General features: G+C 43.8%; 1 protein-coding gene across 1 annotated transcript; it reads right to left on the bottom strand.

Annotated features, from left to right (window-relative positions):
- Window positions 1-984: 984 nt before the first annotated feature.
- On the bottom strand, window positions 985-18,781 carry LOC142312868 (uncharacterized). The gene is made up of 2 exons (XM_075351854.1): window positions 18,733-18,781; window positions 985-2,225 (listed from the first exon to the last, which is right to left on the bottom strand). Exons 1-2 carry the CDS (start codon window positions 18,779-18,781, stop codon window positions 985-987), a joined length of 1,290 nt encoding a protein of 429 aa, XP_075207969.1.
- Window positions 18,782-21,148: the final 2,367 nt, after the last annotated feature.

The raw sequence follows: 21,148 nt of genomic DNA, 5'->3' as shown, positions 1-21,148 counted from the left end.
GCTCGGCCCGAGCCTCGAGCACCCGAGCTTTTTAGTACTCGCTCATCACTAATCATTTATAGTCAAGTGCTTACCCATCTAAGTCCTCAGTGCCTGCGTGTGTCAGGGGCCTCAACGAGCATTTCTCGTTGGCTTCCTCGGAGGGCTTTGTGCTAGGTTTTGTCTGACTGTGCGGGAACATGGTCTGATCATATCACATCTCCTGGACAGGGGAAGAAACAAAAGCAAGTATATAGACCGGACGAACACCATGGGATCACAGTTTATTTTATTCTGTGAGGTAAAACACTTGTAATTTTTTTAAGTGAGGTTTTGCCTCAGAGAAAGTAGCAGCTGTGATCCCATACTCTCTTCAGTTTCCACCCCTGCCTTAGAATTGTGGCATGATCAGACGATGTTCCAGAATGGTCAGACACATCCATTACACAGTACATAACAAGGGCACATATACAAGATTATCTCGTTACATTTTCTTACTGTGAAATTGTAGTAATAAGATAAAGTTATCCTGGCTATTTAATGCCATAATGAGGTAATAGGATGAGCCGACCTCTGCTCCAGAAAGAGGTAAATAAGTAAATGTAGTAGAAACAATAAATTAATAACAATAATCTAATATACTTGAACAGAGTAAAGAATTTTGGAAAATGTTCATTATACATAGGATTTATTTGAGATCAAAGATAATTGTCTGATATAGAGAATTAAAGGTTCCCTGAGTGTCCAAAGTGTAGAATTAAGATGGCAACACCCATGATACATTATGATTATGCTGTATTGAGGGTATACTCCGCATGGAAAGTTATTTAAATAAAATTGGATGATACCAGATGTTCCTTCCAAAAAGGAAAAGTTTGCATTATTTAAAAAGAAAATTTATAAATTTGAATTTTTTATTGTTCTATCGATAAGAAAAAGAAGCTTGTTCAGACATTAAGATTATAGCTTTTACCCCCAAGTGTATTCTCTCATATCTAATAAGGTTCAATTTGTCTGTAAAATATCACCCACTTTCTTTTCAGTATGAATTCTCTGATGTTTTACAAGATTTGATTTTTGGGTAAAAGATTTCTTGCAAACTGAACATGAATATGGCTTCTCCCCTGTGTGAATTCTCTGATGTTTAACAAGAAGTGATCCCCGCGCAAAACTTTTCCCACAATCTAAACAGGAATATGGCTTCTCCCCTGTGTGAATTCTCTGGTGTTCAACCAGAGTTGATCCATGTGCAAAATATTTCCCACAAACTGAACAGTAATATGGCTTTTTCCCTGTGTGAATTCTCTGATGTTCTACAAGATTTGATTTCTGACTAAAACCTCTCTCACAAACTGGGCAGATATATGGCTTCTCCCCTGTGTGAATTACCTGATGTTTAACAAGGGTTGTTCTATTTGCAAAACATTTTCCACAAACTGAACAGGAATATGGTTTCTCCCCTGTGTGAATTCTTTGATGTTTAACAAGATTTGATTCATGTGCAAATTTTTTCCCACAATTTGAACATACATATGGCTTGTTTCCTGAGTGAATTCTTTGGTGTATAACTAGAGCGATTTTCTGGGTAAAAAATTTCCCACATTCTGAACAGGAATATGGCTTCTCTCCTGTGTGGATTCTCTGATGTTTAACAAGAGTTGATCCATCTGCAAAACTTTTCCCACACTCTGAACACAAATATGACTTCTTTTTTTTGTGAATTTTTTGGTGCCTAACAAGAGTTATTTTCTTCTTAAAACATTTTCCACAATCTGAACATGAATATGTCTGCTTCTCTGTGTGAATTCTCTCCTTTGTAACAGGATTTGATTGATTTGCAAAAGCTTTTTCACATTCGGGACATAAATATGAATTTTCCAGTGTGTGAATTTTCGTCTGTTTAACAAGATTTGTTTTGTAGTTAAAATATGACCCACATTTTGAACAAAGAAATATTTCCTCCTCTGTATGAATTTTTTGAGACTTTATTGGTGATAAGCTTTTTCCATATTCCATACTTGAAAATGGCTTATTTGCGATAAGAGCACTTGAATTTTCTCTAATAGTCTGTGATGAATCAGAAGATATTTGTTTAAAAGGATCAGATGATAGCTCTTCAATGGGAAGAGCTAAATGAATATTTGGAAAAACAGCTTCTAATTCTATAACATCTTGTATGATATTAAAGTCTTCAGATTTTAAAGATGAAGAGGTCTGTTGTCCCTCTGATCTCCTGGTACAGTCATCTGGAAAAAATGAAACCAAATTATTCTTGAAAAATAATGTCCTTAAAAATAATTTTACAGCTTTTGTACAAAAAAAGTTGATAGAAATCTAAAGTCATTTAGACAAAAACAGTTCACAGTGTAACAGTAGACCTTAAACCTCGAGCAAGTAGATCTTGAGGTTATGCTGCCTTTGTTAATTTTACCTCCCAAATATTGGAATAAAAAGCCATAAAAAAAAAAAGTTACGTAGTCAAAATTATTTCAATTAAAAAAACTTTTAAGGTGGCTTTACACACTGCAACATCGCAAACGACATCGCTGTAACGTCACCGGTTTTGTGACGTAATAGCGACCTCCCCAGCGACATTGCAGTGTGTGAAACACATCAGCGACCTGGCCCCTGCTGTAAAGTTGCTGATCGCTACAAATCGTTCAGGACAATTCTTTGGTCCTTTGTTTCCCGCTGTGCAGCATGATCGCTAGAAAGTCTCAGTGTGTAAAGGGGACTTTACAGCGACTTCGTTAGCGACTTCCCTTTCAAAAAGCTGCTTTACAACGTCCCCAATGACTAGCTAGGTCGTTCTGCAGGTCCGGATCGCTGTTGCGTCGTTGGCCAAGTCTGCCTGTTTGACAGCTCACCAGCGACTCACCAGAGACTTTGTAGCGATCCCGGCCAGGTTGGGATCGCTGGTGGGAATCGCTAGAAAGTCTCAGTGTGTAAAGGGGCCTTTACTCATCCAGCAAAAAAACAAGCCCCTTAGGGTACTTTCACACATCAGTTTTTTCCATCAGGCACAATCCGGAAAAAAAACGGATAAAACTGACACGGCGCCGGATCCGTTTTATCCCCATTGATTTGTATTAGCGCCGGATTGTGCCTGATGGCCTGGTGTTGCATCCGGCTTTTGCCGGATTAGTTGTAATTGGCTAATGCGGCGGCTGGATGGAACATCTCGTGTAACGTTTTTTTTTGTCTGACAAAAAAAACGCATTGCGTCGGATACGGCGTGATTTACAGTGGAAGGCTATGGATGCCAAATCCGGCGTAATGCGGCATAAAACGGATGTGGCCGCTGGATTTATTTTCTTTCCTCTATTTCGTGTTCCACTTGATGTTAGTTCTTATGAAGCACCCAAAAGGTTAATAAATTCCTGAATGTGGTTCTGGATACTACAAGGAGAGTAGTTTTATACAATATAGGCTCTTTAAAAGTGATTTTTTTTTTTACCCCCCCCCCCCAAAAAAAATAAAAAAATAATAGGTTTTGTAAATATTGAACCTCGGAAAACTTGCTGCTAAACAATTTGATCCGTGTAACTTCCTAATAAAGATGAAAAGACAATTCAAAACTGATACTGACAAAGTGGAACTATGAAAAATAAATAAATATTTGCTAATGGATGTGTTTTAAGAGTTTGAAAATTACTAATTCTTCTAAATTTTTGTCAAAGTTTAGATATTTTAATATTTAACGCAAAACAATCAACCTAAATCTACCAGGTACAAAGAAGTTACATAAAAAAAAAAAAAAAAAAAAATATATATCAAAGAAACATTCCAAAGTTCTTCCCACGTAAATGGACATTTGCAATTTGAAAAATGGTGCCTGGTTAGGCCCGAAACTGGCAGTTGGAAGAGAATACAATATCTTGGGTGCTAACTTGTGTAGAAAAAAAACCAAAAAACTAACTATAAAACAAGAACATATACTATGCACAAAAAGTTAGGGATATTTCACTTATAGATGAAATTTCAGCAGGATTCTAAAATGCATGTGTGCCGCCCTCGTGGAAGTAGCCGAGCTGCTTGGATCCGGGTTCACTGTGGCTCGAGGGTCTCCGGATCCAGGGGTCATGCGGCCACTTGAATAAAAGGGGGGTATTTACAGAGGAGATAATGTACAGTTTGTGACGCCACCCATGGTGTACGGTTAAACTGGGGAGTACCACCGCTGCGAGTACCTGGGGTGATGGAGTGGGGCAGCAAGGTGTTGTAACCCTCCACGGGTAATGGGATGCCCCAGGACTCAGTGAAGGGGAGTGCCGTGGGATGCAGGGGTCACTCTCGTACTCACTTAGTTCATAAGCAGACACTGACAACCGGGTAAACAAAGTCTCTGGGTACCGCTGTCGCTGAGGGGAGCTCGTCCGGGTCCCGTACCCAATGGTGCTGCCTGGTGATACGTGATCTGCCTCCTGGCACTTAATTTGACTTCAACTTGTGGGTCCGGTAGCATGGAACTAGCCGGCCTCGCTCCCTACTATGGCTAAGTATGGGAGCTTGCTCTCATGGCTCATGCTTGGGATTTTCTGGACCATTTTGGATTGGAAAGTCCTATCCCCCTCGTTGCGCTAATGCCCCGATTCTTGAGCGGGTGGGAACAGATCATAAAGGCTCTGTTCTCAGGGGAATTATCGGGTTGCCTGAAGCTACTCCCCGACCTATGGTCCGTGTACCCAGTCGTGCCTTCGGTCCCGGACCGGTGATAGTGCTAGGCTGCTGGCTGTCCTCCACGACAGCTCCGAGCACCTCGCCACAATCCCCTGCGACCGGGGGTCCGACTCCTCTAGGCCCAGATCACGATCTGCAACCTAGACAGTACTTTAGGAGTCACCACTCCTGACTTCTTCTGAGCTCCTCACAGCTCGAGGGCTACTTCCCAACCTCGCTCCTTCAACTCTCAACTCAACTCTCAACTGACTACACTTCTCACTTCCCCTTCCTGACCCCCCCCAGGTGGGCGTCTCTATTCCACTCAAGCCGTCCACTGGTGTGTCTGGTGGGTGTGGTGCAGGGTGTATCTAGGATTTGATTTGCTGTTGGAGGCAACACCATATAGTTAGGGACCCAGAACCAAAAGGGAGGTGGAATACTGCACGGAAGGACAGCTTGTGCAGTACCCTGTGACGACCTGATAGTCCAGGGGCGTCACATATGCAGGTGAACTTTATGTGACCTTCTCTAATCTTTTGAATGCATGTATCCAACTGTTCAATGTTTCAGTACTTTTTGTATAACCTGATGTTCTCTAACAAGGAGCTTAATGGCAAAATTCACAAGAAGTGTGATCCATGAATCGCCAAATAAATTTCAGAGTTAAAAGAAAATTGGTATTAAAAACAGTCCTCCTCATCACGATGTTCACATTTTGACATTATGAGCCCAAAATGACACCTAAGAGTTCATCAACAGTACCGCGCCATTATGAGGCTTCAAGCAGGATGGTCTCAGATGGAAGTGGCCCCGGCGCTCAGAGGGTCACAGAGTGTCATCAGCAGGTTGCAATACAGATACAGAGAGACTGCAAGAGTCATAGAAAGGCATAGAAGTGGATGTCCTTTGGTCACATCCCATACTGATGACCATTTAATTGTGAACGATGCCCTTCGGAACCGGATGATGAATGCCACACAACTCCAGGCACATTTAAGGGATGTGGGAAGCACCCAAATAACATGTCAGATCAATCTAAACTGTTTACATCAGTGTGGTCTGTGTTCTGGAAGACCTGCAAGGGTACTGGACCAATCTTGCATGGGCCTGGGAGCCTGTACGCTGGTTGAGGGATCATAGTGCTTCAGTGTCGTTCATTGATGAAAGTCGATCCATGCTGAGCAGAAATGAGTGGCCAGCACTTTCTCCAGACCTGAATCCCATAGAAAATGTTATCAGCTGAGTCACCTATACAGAGTCATGAGCTGTAGAAGCTCATGACTCTGTACCTAAGAACCTCAATAACCTGAGGGCTGCTCTTCAGGAAGAGTGGGATGCCATGCCTCAGCAGACATTACTTTTGAACAGCAGGAGACGTGGTTGTCAAGTTGTTTTGATGCTACACTTTTTTTTTTGGGGGTGGGGTGGGTGGGGGTTGTATACCCACTACTCCGGTTTTGTTTCAATAAATTGAGAGGAGATCACCATTACATGCTTTTACCAAAGTGTCCTACTTTCATGATAAAATATCACTGTAGTGTGAAGGTTTAACATTTTCCATAAATTTAAACTGAAAGCTATATATCTCTTTTTTGTGAGGAGTCCATCTACTAAAATAATCTCACTCAACTCAAACAGTCTTCTTCGGTAATTATTTAGCAACTAGGCAGAATTTGGCAATCCAAACATATCTGAACTTTCATGACAGGGCAACTTTTCAGTTTCACACTTCTGTTTCTTTTCTCCTCTCCTTCCAAGAGCCATAGTTGTTTTAGTCTTTCCTTTGACAAGCCATATTAGGGTTTGTCTTTTTGGTAATGAAATGCAATTTTGAATGACACCATTTAGTTTATAATACAAAAAAATTCCGGGTGGGATGAAATGTTAATTAAAAACAAACAAAAAACGCAAATTTGATTTTTTTTTTCCTGCGTTTATGGTCTTCATTGCATGGTAAAAACAACCGGAATTTCACCATTATGGTGAAATTAACTTTTTTTTATAGCAGTGGTGGAGCGGGGTCATAGGAGGCAGGGTCGGTGATACTGAGGTCTCGGAGGAGCAGTGGAGCGGCTCAGGAGGGTCTCCGGATCGGCCTGGTGGTGTTGCGGTGGTGTGACGCCCTCGACCCTAGGGGTCACAGAACACCATCACATACACACACACCCCCTCCCCTGGTCAGGAACACCCGTCAACAAAACCCTTTTTGCCTCCTCCAAGGTCTGATGTCCACACCAGGTGAGGCGGAGCCAGGCGGTTGACCCCACCCACCGAGGAGTTCACAGGCCTGGAGGCGGGAAAAGTAGTGAGTTAGAGTTTGGAGTTCAAGTGCAGTGGAGTTGGAGGTTGAAGTGGAGAGACTGTGTGTGTCTGGGTCAGAGACCAGGCACAGTCAGCAAGGTCGGCAGACGGTGGTGGCCGTCTGCAGGAGTTAGTGGACATCCGTGGAACCGTAGGACTGGGGTCGGGCGGTGGCCCGCCGGTACCGAACCGGGGAACGGAGGGAAGCTAAGCACCAAGGCAGGGTACTCAGACCCCGACTGGGCTCGGAAGCCGCCGTAATGGTCAAATTCGCTGATTGCGGTCTGGACCTCAGGGGTTCATTCCCACCCAAGTCCCGTCAGAAGGCAACAGCCCAACCCGTACAGATAAGAGCCACCGCCAATAGCCAGAGATCCAAGGGCCAGCGCCTGCGGGCAAAACGGGCTCTCCCGACACGTACAAGCCAGGGAGCGGACCACCCGTGGTAATCCATAGGGGTCAAACACTTGGATGAGGCACAGAGTCTATATAAGACCCTGACGCACGCCGCCCGGTGCTCAGTCATCTTGGTTCCTGCATAGGAATAGACGCTCTGTGCATGTCCCTTGCGGCACCTATTCTATCTAAGTGAGCATTATCGGTAGGGTAACGCTCTTGTACCTTGCAGCTTATGCTGTGGTCCGTATCCTCGCACCTTAGTGGAGCGGACATAGGCAGGTGCTTGCTGCACATGGTCTGACTGGGCCTTGTGGTTCTACTCTGAGGTGAGCGCTATCGGTAGGGTAGCGCTCCTGTACCTTTCAGCCGTACTGTTGTCCGTGTCCTCGCACCTTAGTGGAGCGGACATAGGTAGGTTAGGTGGTCGTTGCCTTCTAGGGTAACGCTCCACTATGCTGCCTCCTGCAGCAGTCCGTATCCTCGCACACTAGGGGAGCGGTCATAGGCAGGAGATTCAAGCTAGCAGCCTTGCTGCTGTCCGTATCCTTGCACCACAAGTGGAGCGGACATAGGTAGGTGCCATATTGCACACACTACACCTAGTCTCTGTGACTTAACTGAGACAGGTGCTTTCACGCTCACAGACTGTGAGACTTCTATGCACTTTTATGTTGTATTCCTCACTCTTTTGCATTTCCACTCCTATGTTATTCTAATAAGGTAGTCGCTGTGATTTAAACAGTATACGCCGCTATTGGTCTTGGTGACACTGTGACGCAACAGTGTCAGTACCGCTTTGGTGGTACAGGTTTCCCCTATCCTCTGCCATACTCTGCAGCAGAGCTCTGCACGGTGGACCCTGACTGTCGGATAGCCTTCCATTCCCTTATTATCCGACAGCCCCCGTAACAGTGACCTTCCACTGCAGTGACACCGTCGTCAGATCAATGGCGCCCGCCCCTGTGACACCACTGAGCCCACAGTATCACAGACCCTCTTGAGCCTCATCACCCCCTCTAAGCCTGCATCATTGCTCTGCGTCCTGTGACCTTCTTGAGAAGCTCCACCACCGTTGTTCCCCCTTGGTGAGCATTAGGATTAAGACTCATTAGGATTATAAGATGGACCCTCTTTTTAACATTAAAAAATATTTTTTCCTATTTTCCTCCTCTAAATTTGAGGCGAGTCTTATAAAACGAAAAATACTGTAATTACAATTTTTTATATCAATTTCAAAGGTTTTTTTTTTAAATTTTCAGGAGGGTGCCAATGTTTGAGCACAGCACAGAGCTTTCCATTTACATACAACTGTCATACACTGACAGTGGCACTGACATATGTAACAGCACTGATTGGAGATCAGCTTTGGCTGTTGCTGTAAGCAACAGAATTCAGAAAGTGTTTCATGAAGACATACAGTATTACAGAGTTAAAGAAAAATTATTAACATAGTCCAATTCTAAAGTGTCTTTACTAAAAATTCACCATTCCCTCTGTCGAATGTCCGACATCTACATTTAAGACCATCGGGTAATAATAGGAGACTCAGAGAAGGCAAATGTGGCGCCCTGGACAAGCCAGGGGCCACAGATAACAACACACACACACCCACCCCCAGCAGTTCACAGCAGACATCCCCAAAGTGACCTGCTTTCTTCCTCGAGCTCAGACAGACACACCAGGTGGGCGGAGTCAGGAGATGGAGACGCCCACCCAGGAGTTTGGCTGGCCTGAGGCAGGAAACGAGCGCAGACAAGTCCTAGGAGAGGAAGGGAGAGGAGGTCTGCAGAGAGGCAGATGCAGACTGGGGCCTAGGTTGGAGCCTAGGGCCCTTGTGCAGCAGAGAGAGTGAGGCAGACGGTAGTGGCCGTCTGCAGGGAGTCGGGCAGACAGTTGGTGGAACCGCAGGTAGCCGAGGCTGGGCGGTGGCCCACTGGTACTGAATCGGGGAGCCAGCTGGAAGCCGGAACGCAGGAGGAGTGTGCACGGAGGTGAAAGAAAGGACTTACACCACCAAACTGGGTCAGGGGAGAAAAACACCGCAGCCGTCTGTGGGACCCGTCCATCCAGCCGTGTGTTTTACTGAGAACTGTGTCATCATCATTACCGGCTGAGTGAGTACCACCGTGCTGTGTGGCACCGCGCTGCCCCCGCGACCCTGCACCTCACCAGTCCCCGTAACCCGCCTGCTACCCATCCACATACCTCACCGGGCCCCGGGACAACCAACCCCCTACCCACGGAGGGGAGAACTAACATCTAGTTGCTCCATACCATCACTCCCGGGATCCCCGTCCAGAGCAGCGGTGGTGTTCCAATCTCACCACAACCGTGGGTGGTGTCACGGACATTCTCCCTTACCAAATCCCCTTTTACTGTGGAGCCTGGGATCACAGACCGGGTCACGCCACCGTGATACCCACAGAAGTGACCTCATGGCCCGGATCCGAGTACCCCCTGGTCCCCGGGCGACACACAAACACCCCACAATCACACATATCAAACATGTAGAAATAATGTAGAAATAATGTAGAAGACAATAAAAAAAGCAAATAGTCATTGAAGCGAACTTTGGGCAGAAAGACTGGACCTGGTCTTGTAGTGACCTTATGAGCAGATTCAGCAGCACAGAAGGGAGAGAAGGTAGATTCATTCAAGGAGATACCAAGATTCTAGTAAGGAAACCTTATCATTACCCTCCACTTTCTCTTAGGGGTCCATCATGGGGATTACATTTTTCTATGCAAGATATTTTAAGTTTTCAGCACATTCTACGTTTGCTGGTATTTGGCTTTCGAGTTTTGGGCAGGTAAGGATCATTTCCCGAGTCAAGCAATTTATAAATTTCTATAATATCCACACACACACACACACACACACACACACACACACACACACACACACACACACACACTGCCCCTTTGTACAATATCCTCCTGATATATATGCCCCAATCCTGGGCCCTTCCTGTTATATATGTCCTCCTCCTGGCCCTATACTATTATATATGTCCTCATCCTGGTTTATTTGTCCCCTTCCTAGCATATATGTCATCCTCCTGGTATATACTGTATGTCCCCATCCTTGTTTATTTGTTTTCATCCTGGTATATATGTCCCATCCTGGGCCCCTTCTGGTGTGTACAAATGCTTCTCAACAAATTAGAATATCAAAAAGTTAATTTCAGTAATTCAGTACAAAAAGTGAAACATTATATAGAGTCATTACAGTGTGATCTATTTCAAGTATTTATTTCTGTTAAGGTTATTAATTATGGCTTACAGCCAATGAAAACACAAAAGTCATTACTTAGAAAATTAGAATATTTTATAAAAAGACCAAATGAAAAAAAATGATTTTAATCTCACAAATCTTGGCTACTATGTATGTACAGTAAAAACTGAATAAAAATTAACTTTTTGATGATATTCCAATTTATAGAGAAGCACTTGTATATCCCTCTCCTGGGCACATTCTGGTATATCTGTCCCCATCCTGGTTTCTGTCCCCTTCCTGGGCTTCTCCTGGTATATTGTATACCAAAAAAAAAAATCCAAAACAAACAAAAAAAAAAAAAACAAAAAAAAACAAAAACAAAAAACCCAGACAAACAAATACCCATTTTATGCACCCTCCCTGGCTTCCACATCACACCGTGTTCTCTCTGAACTGCAATGCATTTTGCATTTTAGCTGGATGTGTACCCACCGACACATAGCCAGCTGAAGCAAAACAGGGACTGGGGTCGGCAGACTCCCACCACCCCTGTCGACTGTTTTGCTCCTGTTTCAGCTCATGAAGCGCTTGTACTCGTTGGCTGTCATGTTCGCCACCTCCGCGGCTCTATTTGCAGCAGTATAGTATAAGTAACTCCGGCACTCAAGAGGAATTTTATTTTGATTATTTTTATTCAAAAAAAGTTTTCTTCCAGTAAGGTTATTATAAATAAAACGTTTCGGCTATTCGCCTTCTTCAATTTTATATGGTTCTATATAATGAGAAAACAAAGTATCAATACAATATGTATATACACATACATCAAATAGAAGAGAAAATCATGTCACAAACGGGGTAAATCAAAATATCAACCATACTTGGGAATGTACAGTAAAAATAAACAGAAAAATTAATTTCTCCATTTTGTTAATAAATTCAATTATCCATTACCTCTGGTAATGGAAGATAGGTGCTGGACTCACAACACTTTTATCTTTGCTTATGCAATTGAAGTGAAATTATCTGTGTGAAAAATAAAAATGCATACATATGAATTGTAATACTATTATAGACAGCTGTTTGTCAGCAAGATACAGGTTTACTGCAAGCTGCAGGATATCAATGAGAGACTATGAAAGGGTTCAAATGAACGAAACTGATAACAATCAAATCAGCCCTCACCATAAATGCCATCTGTATATATCCAGACACATACCTCATGCTGCTCTGATAATTAACAAGTTACTGTGTGATATAATGCCCTTAAGGCACAGGAAACATCAGGTCATGAAATGAAGGATCTAATGTGAACAATAAAAAATAGATCTCTCAGATTAAAGGCTCATTTTCAGGCTCACCCCTCACAGGCTAATCCTGAAATTACTTCAGGTGGTTCTGGAACATCACAATTCTCACTACGAGGATTAAATTTGCATATGTCCAGTAATTTTATGCCTCCCCGTTCCTATCACCCTGTGGAGACATATATTTCACTTGTGAAGACTGATGTTGAAGCCTTTATCCATAGAGTGAATAATGGTGATTTACATGTCAAACACAATATGACCATGGAAGAGTCAAATGCTCTCCGATCATTGAAGCTTAATCCTTCTATAGTTATTAAACCTGCTGACAAAGGGGGTGCATTAGTGATTATGGATAAAAGTTATTACATTTCTGAGATCCTAACCCAACTTGCGGACCGTGCCACCTACATACCTGTTACTTCTGACCCCTCTCCAGGTATCAAAGAGATCATTTTGAATAGAATATCCTATTATTCTCAACTAGGGGTTATTGATATGAAACTAGCATCTTTCCTGAATAAGTCTAATCCTCAGATCCCCGTGTTTTACACATTGCCCAAGGTGCACAAAAATCTGTGGTATCCACTGGGACGACCTATCGTCGCCTCGACAGATTCTCTGTTGTCGCCATTAGCCATCACTTTGGATCGCATCTTATCTCCCTTGGTACCTAATAGTGATTCATATTTACGAGATACCACTCACTTCCTCGAACACTTAAAATCATTAGGACAACTCTCTCCTGGCTCCATCCTGGTCACCCTTGATGTCAACTCGTTATACACGAGTATTGAACACAGTTTAGGGCTTGAGGCAATGGAATGGTTCCTCCGGACTTATACCACGTTTTCACCTATCCAGATGGAATTTTGCCTCGATCTGTTATCTATAGTATTGCAAAAAAATTTTTTTATGTTCCAAGATCAATTTTATATTCAAAACAGAGGCACCGCAATGGGCTCGAATGTTGCGCCACCGTATTCTAATGTATTTATGGCCCATTTTGAAACCGTATATGTTTATTCTCATCCCATCTTTAAATCACATATTACGACTTGGAAAAGATTTATAGATGATGTCTTTCTCATCTTCAATGGTCCCAATACCGTATTTGAAGAATTTTTTCAATATCTTAATCAACAAATACCTGGTTTAACATTCACCAAGCATATGGATCAGCGGTCTATTAATTTTTTGGATACTTTGATTACTATTGATTCGCGAGGCACCATTTCATCAGACCTATTTGTCAAAGAAACTGATAGGAATAGCTTACTTCATTATAAGAGTTGTCATCCTCGTCATCTTAAAGAATCTTTACCCCATTCACAGCATAAAAGGGTTGCCAGGATTGTGTCAGAGACTATGCAACGTAAACTCAGACATAAAGAAATGCAGGAGAAATTTATACAGAGAGGTTATCCCCCAGATATTGCCGACTATGTGGCACAGGATAATGTTGTAAAAGAAAAAAAACGACGAGGTCCCTTTATAACATTTGCCAACACCTTCCACCCGTTTCATTCTATCCTTCGGGGCATTATTCTAAAACATTGGAAATTATTACATCAGTCTTATCCGGATATAGACGAATTTGCTGCCTCTCCTTTATTCAGTTTCAAACGACCATCCAATTTTAGGGATCTTTTGGTCCGGGCTGATATAGGGTCTTCAATTCGCAAGTCGAGACAAACCTTTCTGGCTACTCCAAAACAGGGTAATTACCCATGTCTACGGTGTCCTCAATGTTCAAATATGGTGAGGGGTAATACGTTCACACACCCCCATACTGGTAAGGTCTTTTACATCAAAGATTTTTTCACATGTGATACATCTTTTGTAGTGTATTTACTGAAGTGCCCGTGCGGTCTCGGGTATGTTGGGGAAACCACCCAGCATATCCGGGACCGCATTGGCAAGCACAAGTCGACCATTAGATGTAAATTATTAATGCTGCCAGTTCCCCACCATTTTTTGACCTTGGGACACACCATTTCTCAATTGAGATTCCAAATTTTGGAACATGTTCCACCTATGAGACGTGGAGGGGACAGGGTCAAGAGACTCAAAGAAAGAGAGTCTTTCTGGATACACACTCTAAGAACTCTGTCCCCCCACGGCTTAAATCGCGAATATGATATGTTACCATAAATGAATATATACATATTGGATGGGTAGATCGGATTCGTTTATATCCGTGAATTTTATGATATGTTATCATCAACTCTATCTAAAAAGAATATATAGATTTCCATGGGAAATTCCCATATACCTGTTTTTACATATATGCATGTATGTATCTATATATGTGTGTGTTGGCTAATGTATATGTATGTGTGTGTATATATACATGTACATGTATGTGTGTATATGTACATATATGTATATATGGCCATTATATTTCAATGTAATATGCCATATATCCTTTGCCACCATGTCATATGTATGATAATAATATATTCATACATTATCACAAGGATTCCTATTGCTTAAATGTGGATTATAACTATCCTTTTGTATCTTGCCACTATGACTGATAGTTATTAATGTTTCTTTCAGACCCGTTGAATGTCAGGAGCGGTTCTTCCAGAGCTGTTCGCGTCTTTTTTTTTCCCTTTGATTGCACTGTGCATGTGCGCACTTTCTGATTTCATTGCGCACGCGTGGCGTGCGTCTCACCCCCTGCACTGCTTGTGTTTCATAAAGAGGAAATTGACACATGCACCCGCCCTCTACCATTATATAAACCTGTGCAGGGTTATCCCTTCACTCACCACTTCTCCTCTGGTCACCAATGGAACAGGTAATGAATGGATCTCATGTGAGCTTTGCTATCTCATGTTCTACAGATAATGAGTTCCTTATGGACTGTTGTGTCCTTTGTAGCCTATTATATGCTTATTTTTCCTAATGGTAATTATACCTTTCTCAAATGTTTGGCTGTGTTCTAAGCCATTATTACCATTTACTGCATTTTTTCTTATTTTTTTATTTTTTTATTGTTCACATTAGATCCTTCATTTCATGACCTGATGTTTCCTGTGCCTTAAGGGCATTATATCACACAGTAACTTGTTAATTATCAGAGCAGCATGAGGTATGTGTCTGGATATATACAGATGGCATTTATGGTGAGGGCTGATTTGATTGTTATCAGTTTCGTTCATTTGAACCCTTTCATAGTCTCTCATTGATATCCTGCAGCTTGCAGTAAACCTGTATCTTGCTGACAAACAGCTGTCTATAATAGTATTACAATTCATATGTATGCATTTTTATTTTTCACACAGATAATTTCACTTCAATTGCATAAGCAAAGATAAAAGTGTTGTGAGTCCAGCACCTATCTTCCATTACCAGAGGTAATGGATAATTGAATTTATTAACAAAATGGAGAAATTAATTTTTCTGTTTATTTTTACTGTACATTCCCAAGTATGGTTGATATTTTGATTTACCCCGTTTGTGACATGATTTTCTCTTCTATTTGATGTATGTGTATATACATATTGTATTGATACTTTGTTTTCTCATTATATAGAACCATATAAAATTGAAGAAGGCGAATAGCCGAAACGTTTTATTTATAATAACCTTACTGGAAGAAAACTTTTTTTGAATAAAAATAATCAAAATAAAATTCCTCTTGAGTGCCGGAGTTACTTATACTATAGTTCGATTTTTTTTCTCCAGAGCACCCACTCTAAACGGTGTGCTTAGCCATACCCCATCTTCTTCTATTTGCAGCAGTGTGATGAGGTTGCAGAGTGATTACCTCATCACACTGCTGCACGCTGGGCCATGGGATGACACATCAGTGCCTTGCTCTGCTCCACTGACCTTGTATCCAGCACATGGCTAATTTGCATGCACTTCCTCTTTGCATGCAAATTAGCCAGTGTAGTAGCTGAAGAGACATGGTCGGGCCCCTCTGCTGCGGCTGTGACTTGGGCCCAGTGAAGGGGAGGGCTTGACCTGGGTCCGGACCTTATTAAAGCTACATAATTACCCCAGGCCCTGGCTGGGACCCCTCTTTACCAGGCTCCATACACCAGTAATGGTTGTCATGCCCTGATGGCGGCCCTGGCATCCCCCTGCAAAGTGAGACAGAGCGAAGTCTAAATAAGTGTGTTTTCTGTGCTCCCACACCAGGCTCAGTTTGCCCTAGCTCATAGCCACTGCCTCTGTGTGCACCACCTTTAGGTGGATGTCCATTTCACATCCCTTACCACAGGCCGTGCGCATTTTAAGTTAAACGCAACTAAGACTGGCATTATTAGAAAATATCAGTAGCAGCACGCTGTGTAAGCCTACAATCCTTGACAACAGACCCGTAATACACGATCCCCACTACAGAATTTCACCCGACAATAATTGCAAACTAATAGAGGTATTATTGGAGAATGGAATTGATTTTTTACCTAGCAGCAGCACGCTGTGTAAGGCTTGAATCACTGCCTACAGGTCTGGAATACACTCTCCCTACTCCAGTAGCTTGCCCTACACTAAAGGTCCAGTCACACTAAGCAACTTACCAGCGATCCCAACAACGATAGGGATCGCTGGTAAGTTGCTAGGAGGTTGCTGGTGAGATGTCACACTGCGACGCTCCAGCGATCCCACCAGGAACCTGACCTGGCAGGGATCGCTGGAGCGTCGCTACACGAGTTGCTGGTGAGCTCACAAGCAACCAGTGACAAGCCCCCAGCGCCGCGTGGAAGATGCTGCGCTTGGTAACTAAGGTAAATATCGGGTAACCAACCCGATATTTACCTTGGTTACCACCGCACGGAGCTACACGTGCAGAGAGCAGGGAGCAGCGCACACTGAGCGCTGGCTCCCTGCTCTCCTAGTTACAGCACACATCGTGTTAATTACCCGACGTGTGCTGCAGCTACATGTGCACAGAGCAGGGAGCTGCGCACAATGCTTAGCGCTGGCTCCCTGCTCTCCTAGTTACAGCACACATCGGGTTAATTAACCCGATGTGTACTGCAGCTACATGTGCACAGAGCAGGGAGCAGCGCACAATGCTTAGCGCTGGCTCCTTGCTCTCCTAGCTACAGCACACATCGGGTTAATTAACCCGATGTGTGCTGCAGCTACATGTGCACAGAGCAGGAGCCGGCACTGACAGTGAGAGCGGCGGAGGCTGGTAACAAAGGTAAATATCGGGTAACCAAGGACAGGGCTTCTTGGTTACCCGATGTTTACTGTGGTTACCAGCCTCCGCAGAAGCCGGCTCCTGCTGCCTGCACATTTAGTTGTTGCTGTCTCGCTGTCACACACAGCGATCTGCGCTTCACAGCGGGACAGCAACAACTAAAAAATGGCCCAGGACATTCAGCAACAACCAACGACCTCACAGCAGGGGCCGGGTTGTTGCTGGATGTCACACACAGCAACATCGCTAGCAACGTCACAAAAGTTGTTCGTTAGCAGCGATGTTGCTAGCGATGTTGCTTAGTGTGACGGGGCCTTAAATGAAGAATAAGAATAGTAGAACATAATAGCTTTCAATTAGCCTTGAAAAGGACTGATTGTTTACTGTTGTACCAGGAGGTACTGTCATGCTGTAATACACTGTCCCTTCTCCAGTAGAATCACGATCTACTGTAGTCCCTACACTATATTAGGGTAGAGTGCAGCAAACGTGATGCCTCTAGGTGTTATAAAGGCCTGATGACTAACAGGCCGACCATTCATAGTAATGCCAGTAGCCAACATGGCTACAGCATTACCATAATTGGCAGGCAATACCTGCATGTTTACAGGCTGTTTTTGATCAAAATAAGCATAAAGCTATCCCACCAAACGTCAAGGTGTACCCAGTTGGGATAGTACCTACACTCTCTAATATTAAAACCTTACCATGGGTCTAAAATAGGCCTCAATGTGGCTAAGGGCCACATATTAGAGAGTGTAGGTACTATCCCAACTGGGTACACCTTGACGTTTGGTGGGATAGCTTTATGCTTTTTTTGATCAAAAACAGTGTTTACTAAGTACCCTATGTTTTATATGCACTATGCTTTTATTTAGTTACAGCAGGGTATGTGTTCACATTTTTTTTTTTCCTTGGTTTCTCTTTGTCTCATGGCCAGTGTGAACATGGTCTCACAAGTTCCATGTATACCATCTCATACTCCGGCTCACTTTTTTGTTTTTATGTAGTTTTTTTGTATTCAGTACAAACAGGGAGTGGCCCCCTTCTCAGCGAGCTGGACATTTCATTCTGTGAATCCCCCTGACTGTGTGTGTCCTGTTGGGACCCGGTCGCTCTCGGCCCTTAGCCACATTGAGGCCTATTTTAGACCCATGGTAAGGTTTTAATATTAGAGAGTGTAGGTACTATCCCAACTGGGTACACCTTGACGTTTGGTGGGATAGCTTTATGCTTTTTTTGATCAAAAACAGTGTTTACTAAGTACCCTATGTTTTATATGCACTATGCTTTTATTTAGTTACAGCAGGGTATGTTTTCACATTTTTTTTCCTTGGTTTCTCTTTGTCTCATGGCCAGTGTGAACATGGTCTCACAAGTTCCATGTATACCATCTCATACTCCGGCTCACTTTTTTGTTTTTATGTTTACAGGCTGATAAAAATTTGGGAAACAAGTGGGGTAGGGGCTCGAGCATGGTGCCAGAGTACAAGAATAATTGATCAGTGCTGAGTACGTTCGCCCAACACTAGTAATGCTGAAATCAATGGGGGCAGTATTGGGTCAAGCAGCGTGTAGTGAGTTAGTGGGAGTATGGTAACTACTTGGTTGTGATATGGCCAAACTACACAGCCGATAATGCAGCCACTGCTGGTGACTGAAAAGAATCAGTGACTTCTTTTAAATTTAGTGGTCACTACTCACCTGGGACATTTTCTGTAGGAATTTCTTCTTTACACTGCTCATCACCCATCAAATATGTCTCTATAGTTTTAATATGGGTCAGATCTTCACCCTGAAACAAATATTGTAAAAGTCACAGACAGAGAAGTCTCATCTATGATCAGCTCTAATCCTGCCATCTCCACTGCTTACGTAAGTATGAAACATATAATACTGGGGGATAAAACAAGACTGAACACAAGACCTTCACAGCCGTCTACACATCATAGGGAGATTTCATGGCACCTTCTCTCCATCTACCTGATCATCCTGAGGAACATTGGGATTGCCTTCTGAACAGTCCTGTGGAAGAAGAGGACCAGTGCATCTCTCTGGTGTGGTCCAGTCACTGGATAGATCTGGAGGAAACACAGACAGGGACTGAATTCACTCTTTGCATACAGATTAATTATAGTCTGTGTATATTTAGTCCTGTCCGTTACCTGGTGATGTGAGGGGCTGGGGACCCTCCATCATGACATCCTTGTACAGATCTTTGTGTTCTTCTAAATACTCCCACTCCTCCATGGAGAAATAGATGGTGACGTCCTGACACCTTATAGGAGCCTGACACATATAATCACACTGTCATCACCTGGATCCCTTCATACGGCCACTGATTAGAAGTAGGGATAATAGGTTAGTTAGGACTCGCCAGAAAAAAACAAAAAACAAAAAAAACAGACTGACAGGGGACATAAGCAAATACAGTACATACAAGTTCATCTCAATAAATTAGAATATTCTTAAGTTAATTTCAGTAATTCAATACAAAAAGTGAAACAAATGACAGATCACTGTGTGCAATTACTATTTCAAGTGTTTATTTCTGTTAATGTTGATGATTATGGCTTACAGCCAATGAAAGCCGAAAAGTCATTATCTCAGAAAATTAGAATATTTTATATAAGATCAATTGAAACAATGATTTTAAATTCAGGAATGTTGGCGCCTACTGAAAAGCCTGTACAGTAAATGGACGAAATACTTGCTCAGGGCTCTTTTTGTATGAATTTGTGTATTAATGCGGAGTGGCATGGAGGCGATCAGCCTGTGGCGCTGCTGAGCTGTTACGGAGGCCCAGGTTGCTTTGCATACGAGCTGAAGCCTGCTATCATTGTTGGGTCTGGTGTTACACGATGACCTTTGGGTCTGCCATGCAGCAGGGTCTGACAGGCAATCTGCAGCCTGGCACTGATAATAGTATAATAGCTGCTGAATGGCAATGCATTATACTGTCGATTAGGCTGGACTCACACGAACGTATGAAAAAACGGTCCCATTCTCGTTTGCGAGCGTAGGATGATTTTTTTCACTTTTCATCCGTGTGCTCTCAGAATGCAATCCGTTTTTTTCCTCAGCAGCTGTTACTCATTTACAGTCATGTACAGGAGCATGTACAGTGTTCTGTGCTACATGATAGGATTGTATTTAGAAAAATCGGATGTCACTAGGATGGTCCGTGTGCCGTCCGTGTGATATCAGTTTTTTTTCCTTGGACCTATTGACTTATATTAGCGAGTCTCGGTCGTATTCTGGATCAAATCGCAGCATGCTGCCGTCGCGGGCGGCAGGGCGCTGCGCTCGCTAATGCTCGAGTCCGGCGCTGCTGCTGCTGCTTGGTGGCTCGAGCGGTGGGCCGGATCCGGGGACTCGAGCGGCGCTCCTCGCCCGTGAGTGAAAAGGGGGTTGGTTTGTTTTGGGGATTTAATCCGTGACGCCACCCACGGGTTGTGGTGAAGATGGGCACCACCGCTGCTGGTGACGGGGATCCCGGGAGCGATGGTAGGGAGCAGCTGGGATGTTGTTTTCCCCCTCCGTGGGTAGGGGTTGGTGGTCCCGGGGCCCGGTGGTGTGACGGGGAGGCAGGGTCGGGGAGGTGCAGGGTTGCAGGGACAGCGCGGCGCGATGCCGGATGGCACAGGTGAACTCACTCAGCAAAAGAGGCACAAAGTCTCCGGTGAACCAAACGGCTGGATGGACGGGTCCCGCAGCCGGCTGCAGTGTCTCTCCCCGGACAGGTGATGGTGGCTGTCTCTCCCTACACCTTTGTGTACTGTCTTGACTCCAATGGCTTCCCAACGGTAGTCCGCTCCCCGGTGTATAGATACCGGAGGAGCCCGATTTGCCTGCAGGCGCTGGCCCTTGGACTTCTAGCCGGTGGCGGTGGCTGTGTATCCTCACGGTGTGGGCAGTTGCCTTCAAATCGGGACTTGGTTGTTAGGGAACCCCGGAGGTTCCTGTCACATTCGGATTTGACTATTAACGGCGGCTCCAAGCCTGGTCGGGGTCCGATGGCCCTGCCTGGGTGTGCTGGCTTCACTCCGTTCCCCGGTCCGGTACCGGTGGGCCACCGCCCAGCCCCGGTCCTTACGGCTCTGCGGAGTTCCACCAACTC

This window comes from Anomaloglossus baeobatrachus, chromosome 5 (assembly GCF_048569485.1).
Source record: "Anomaloglossus baeobatrachus isolate aAnoBae1 chromosome 5, aAnoBae1.hap1, whole genome shotgun sequence".
Lineage (NCBI taxonomy): Eukaryota > Metazoa > Chordata > Amphibia > Anura > Aromobatidae > Anomaloglossus > Anomaloglossus baeobatrachus.
The sequence above is the reverse complement of the archived record's forward strand: the minus strand, read 5'-3'. Positions and strand labels throughout refer to the sequence as shown.

What these genes read in the sequence shown, in the direction of transcription:
- LOC142312868 (XM_075351854.1), bottom strand. Translation starts at nt 18,781, where the DNA reads ATGGGTGATGAGCAGTGTAAAGAAGAAATTCCTACAGAAAATGTCCCA. An exon ending in TCCTACAGAAAATGTCCCAG is followed by an intron (nt 2,226 to 18,732) that starts GTGAGTAGTGAC and finishes CATTTTTTCCAG; the next exon opens with ATGACTGTACCAGGAGATCA.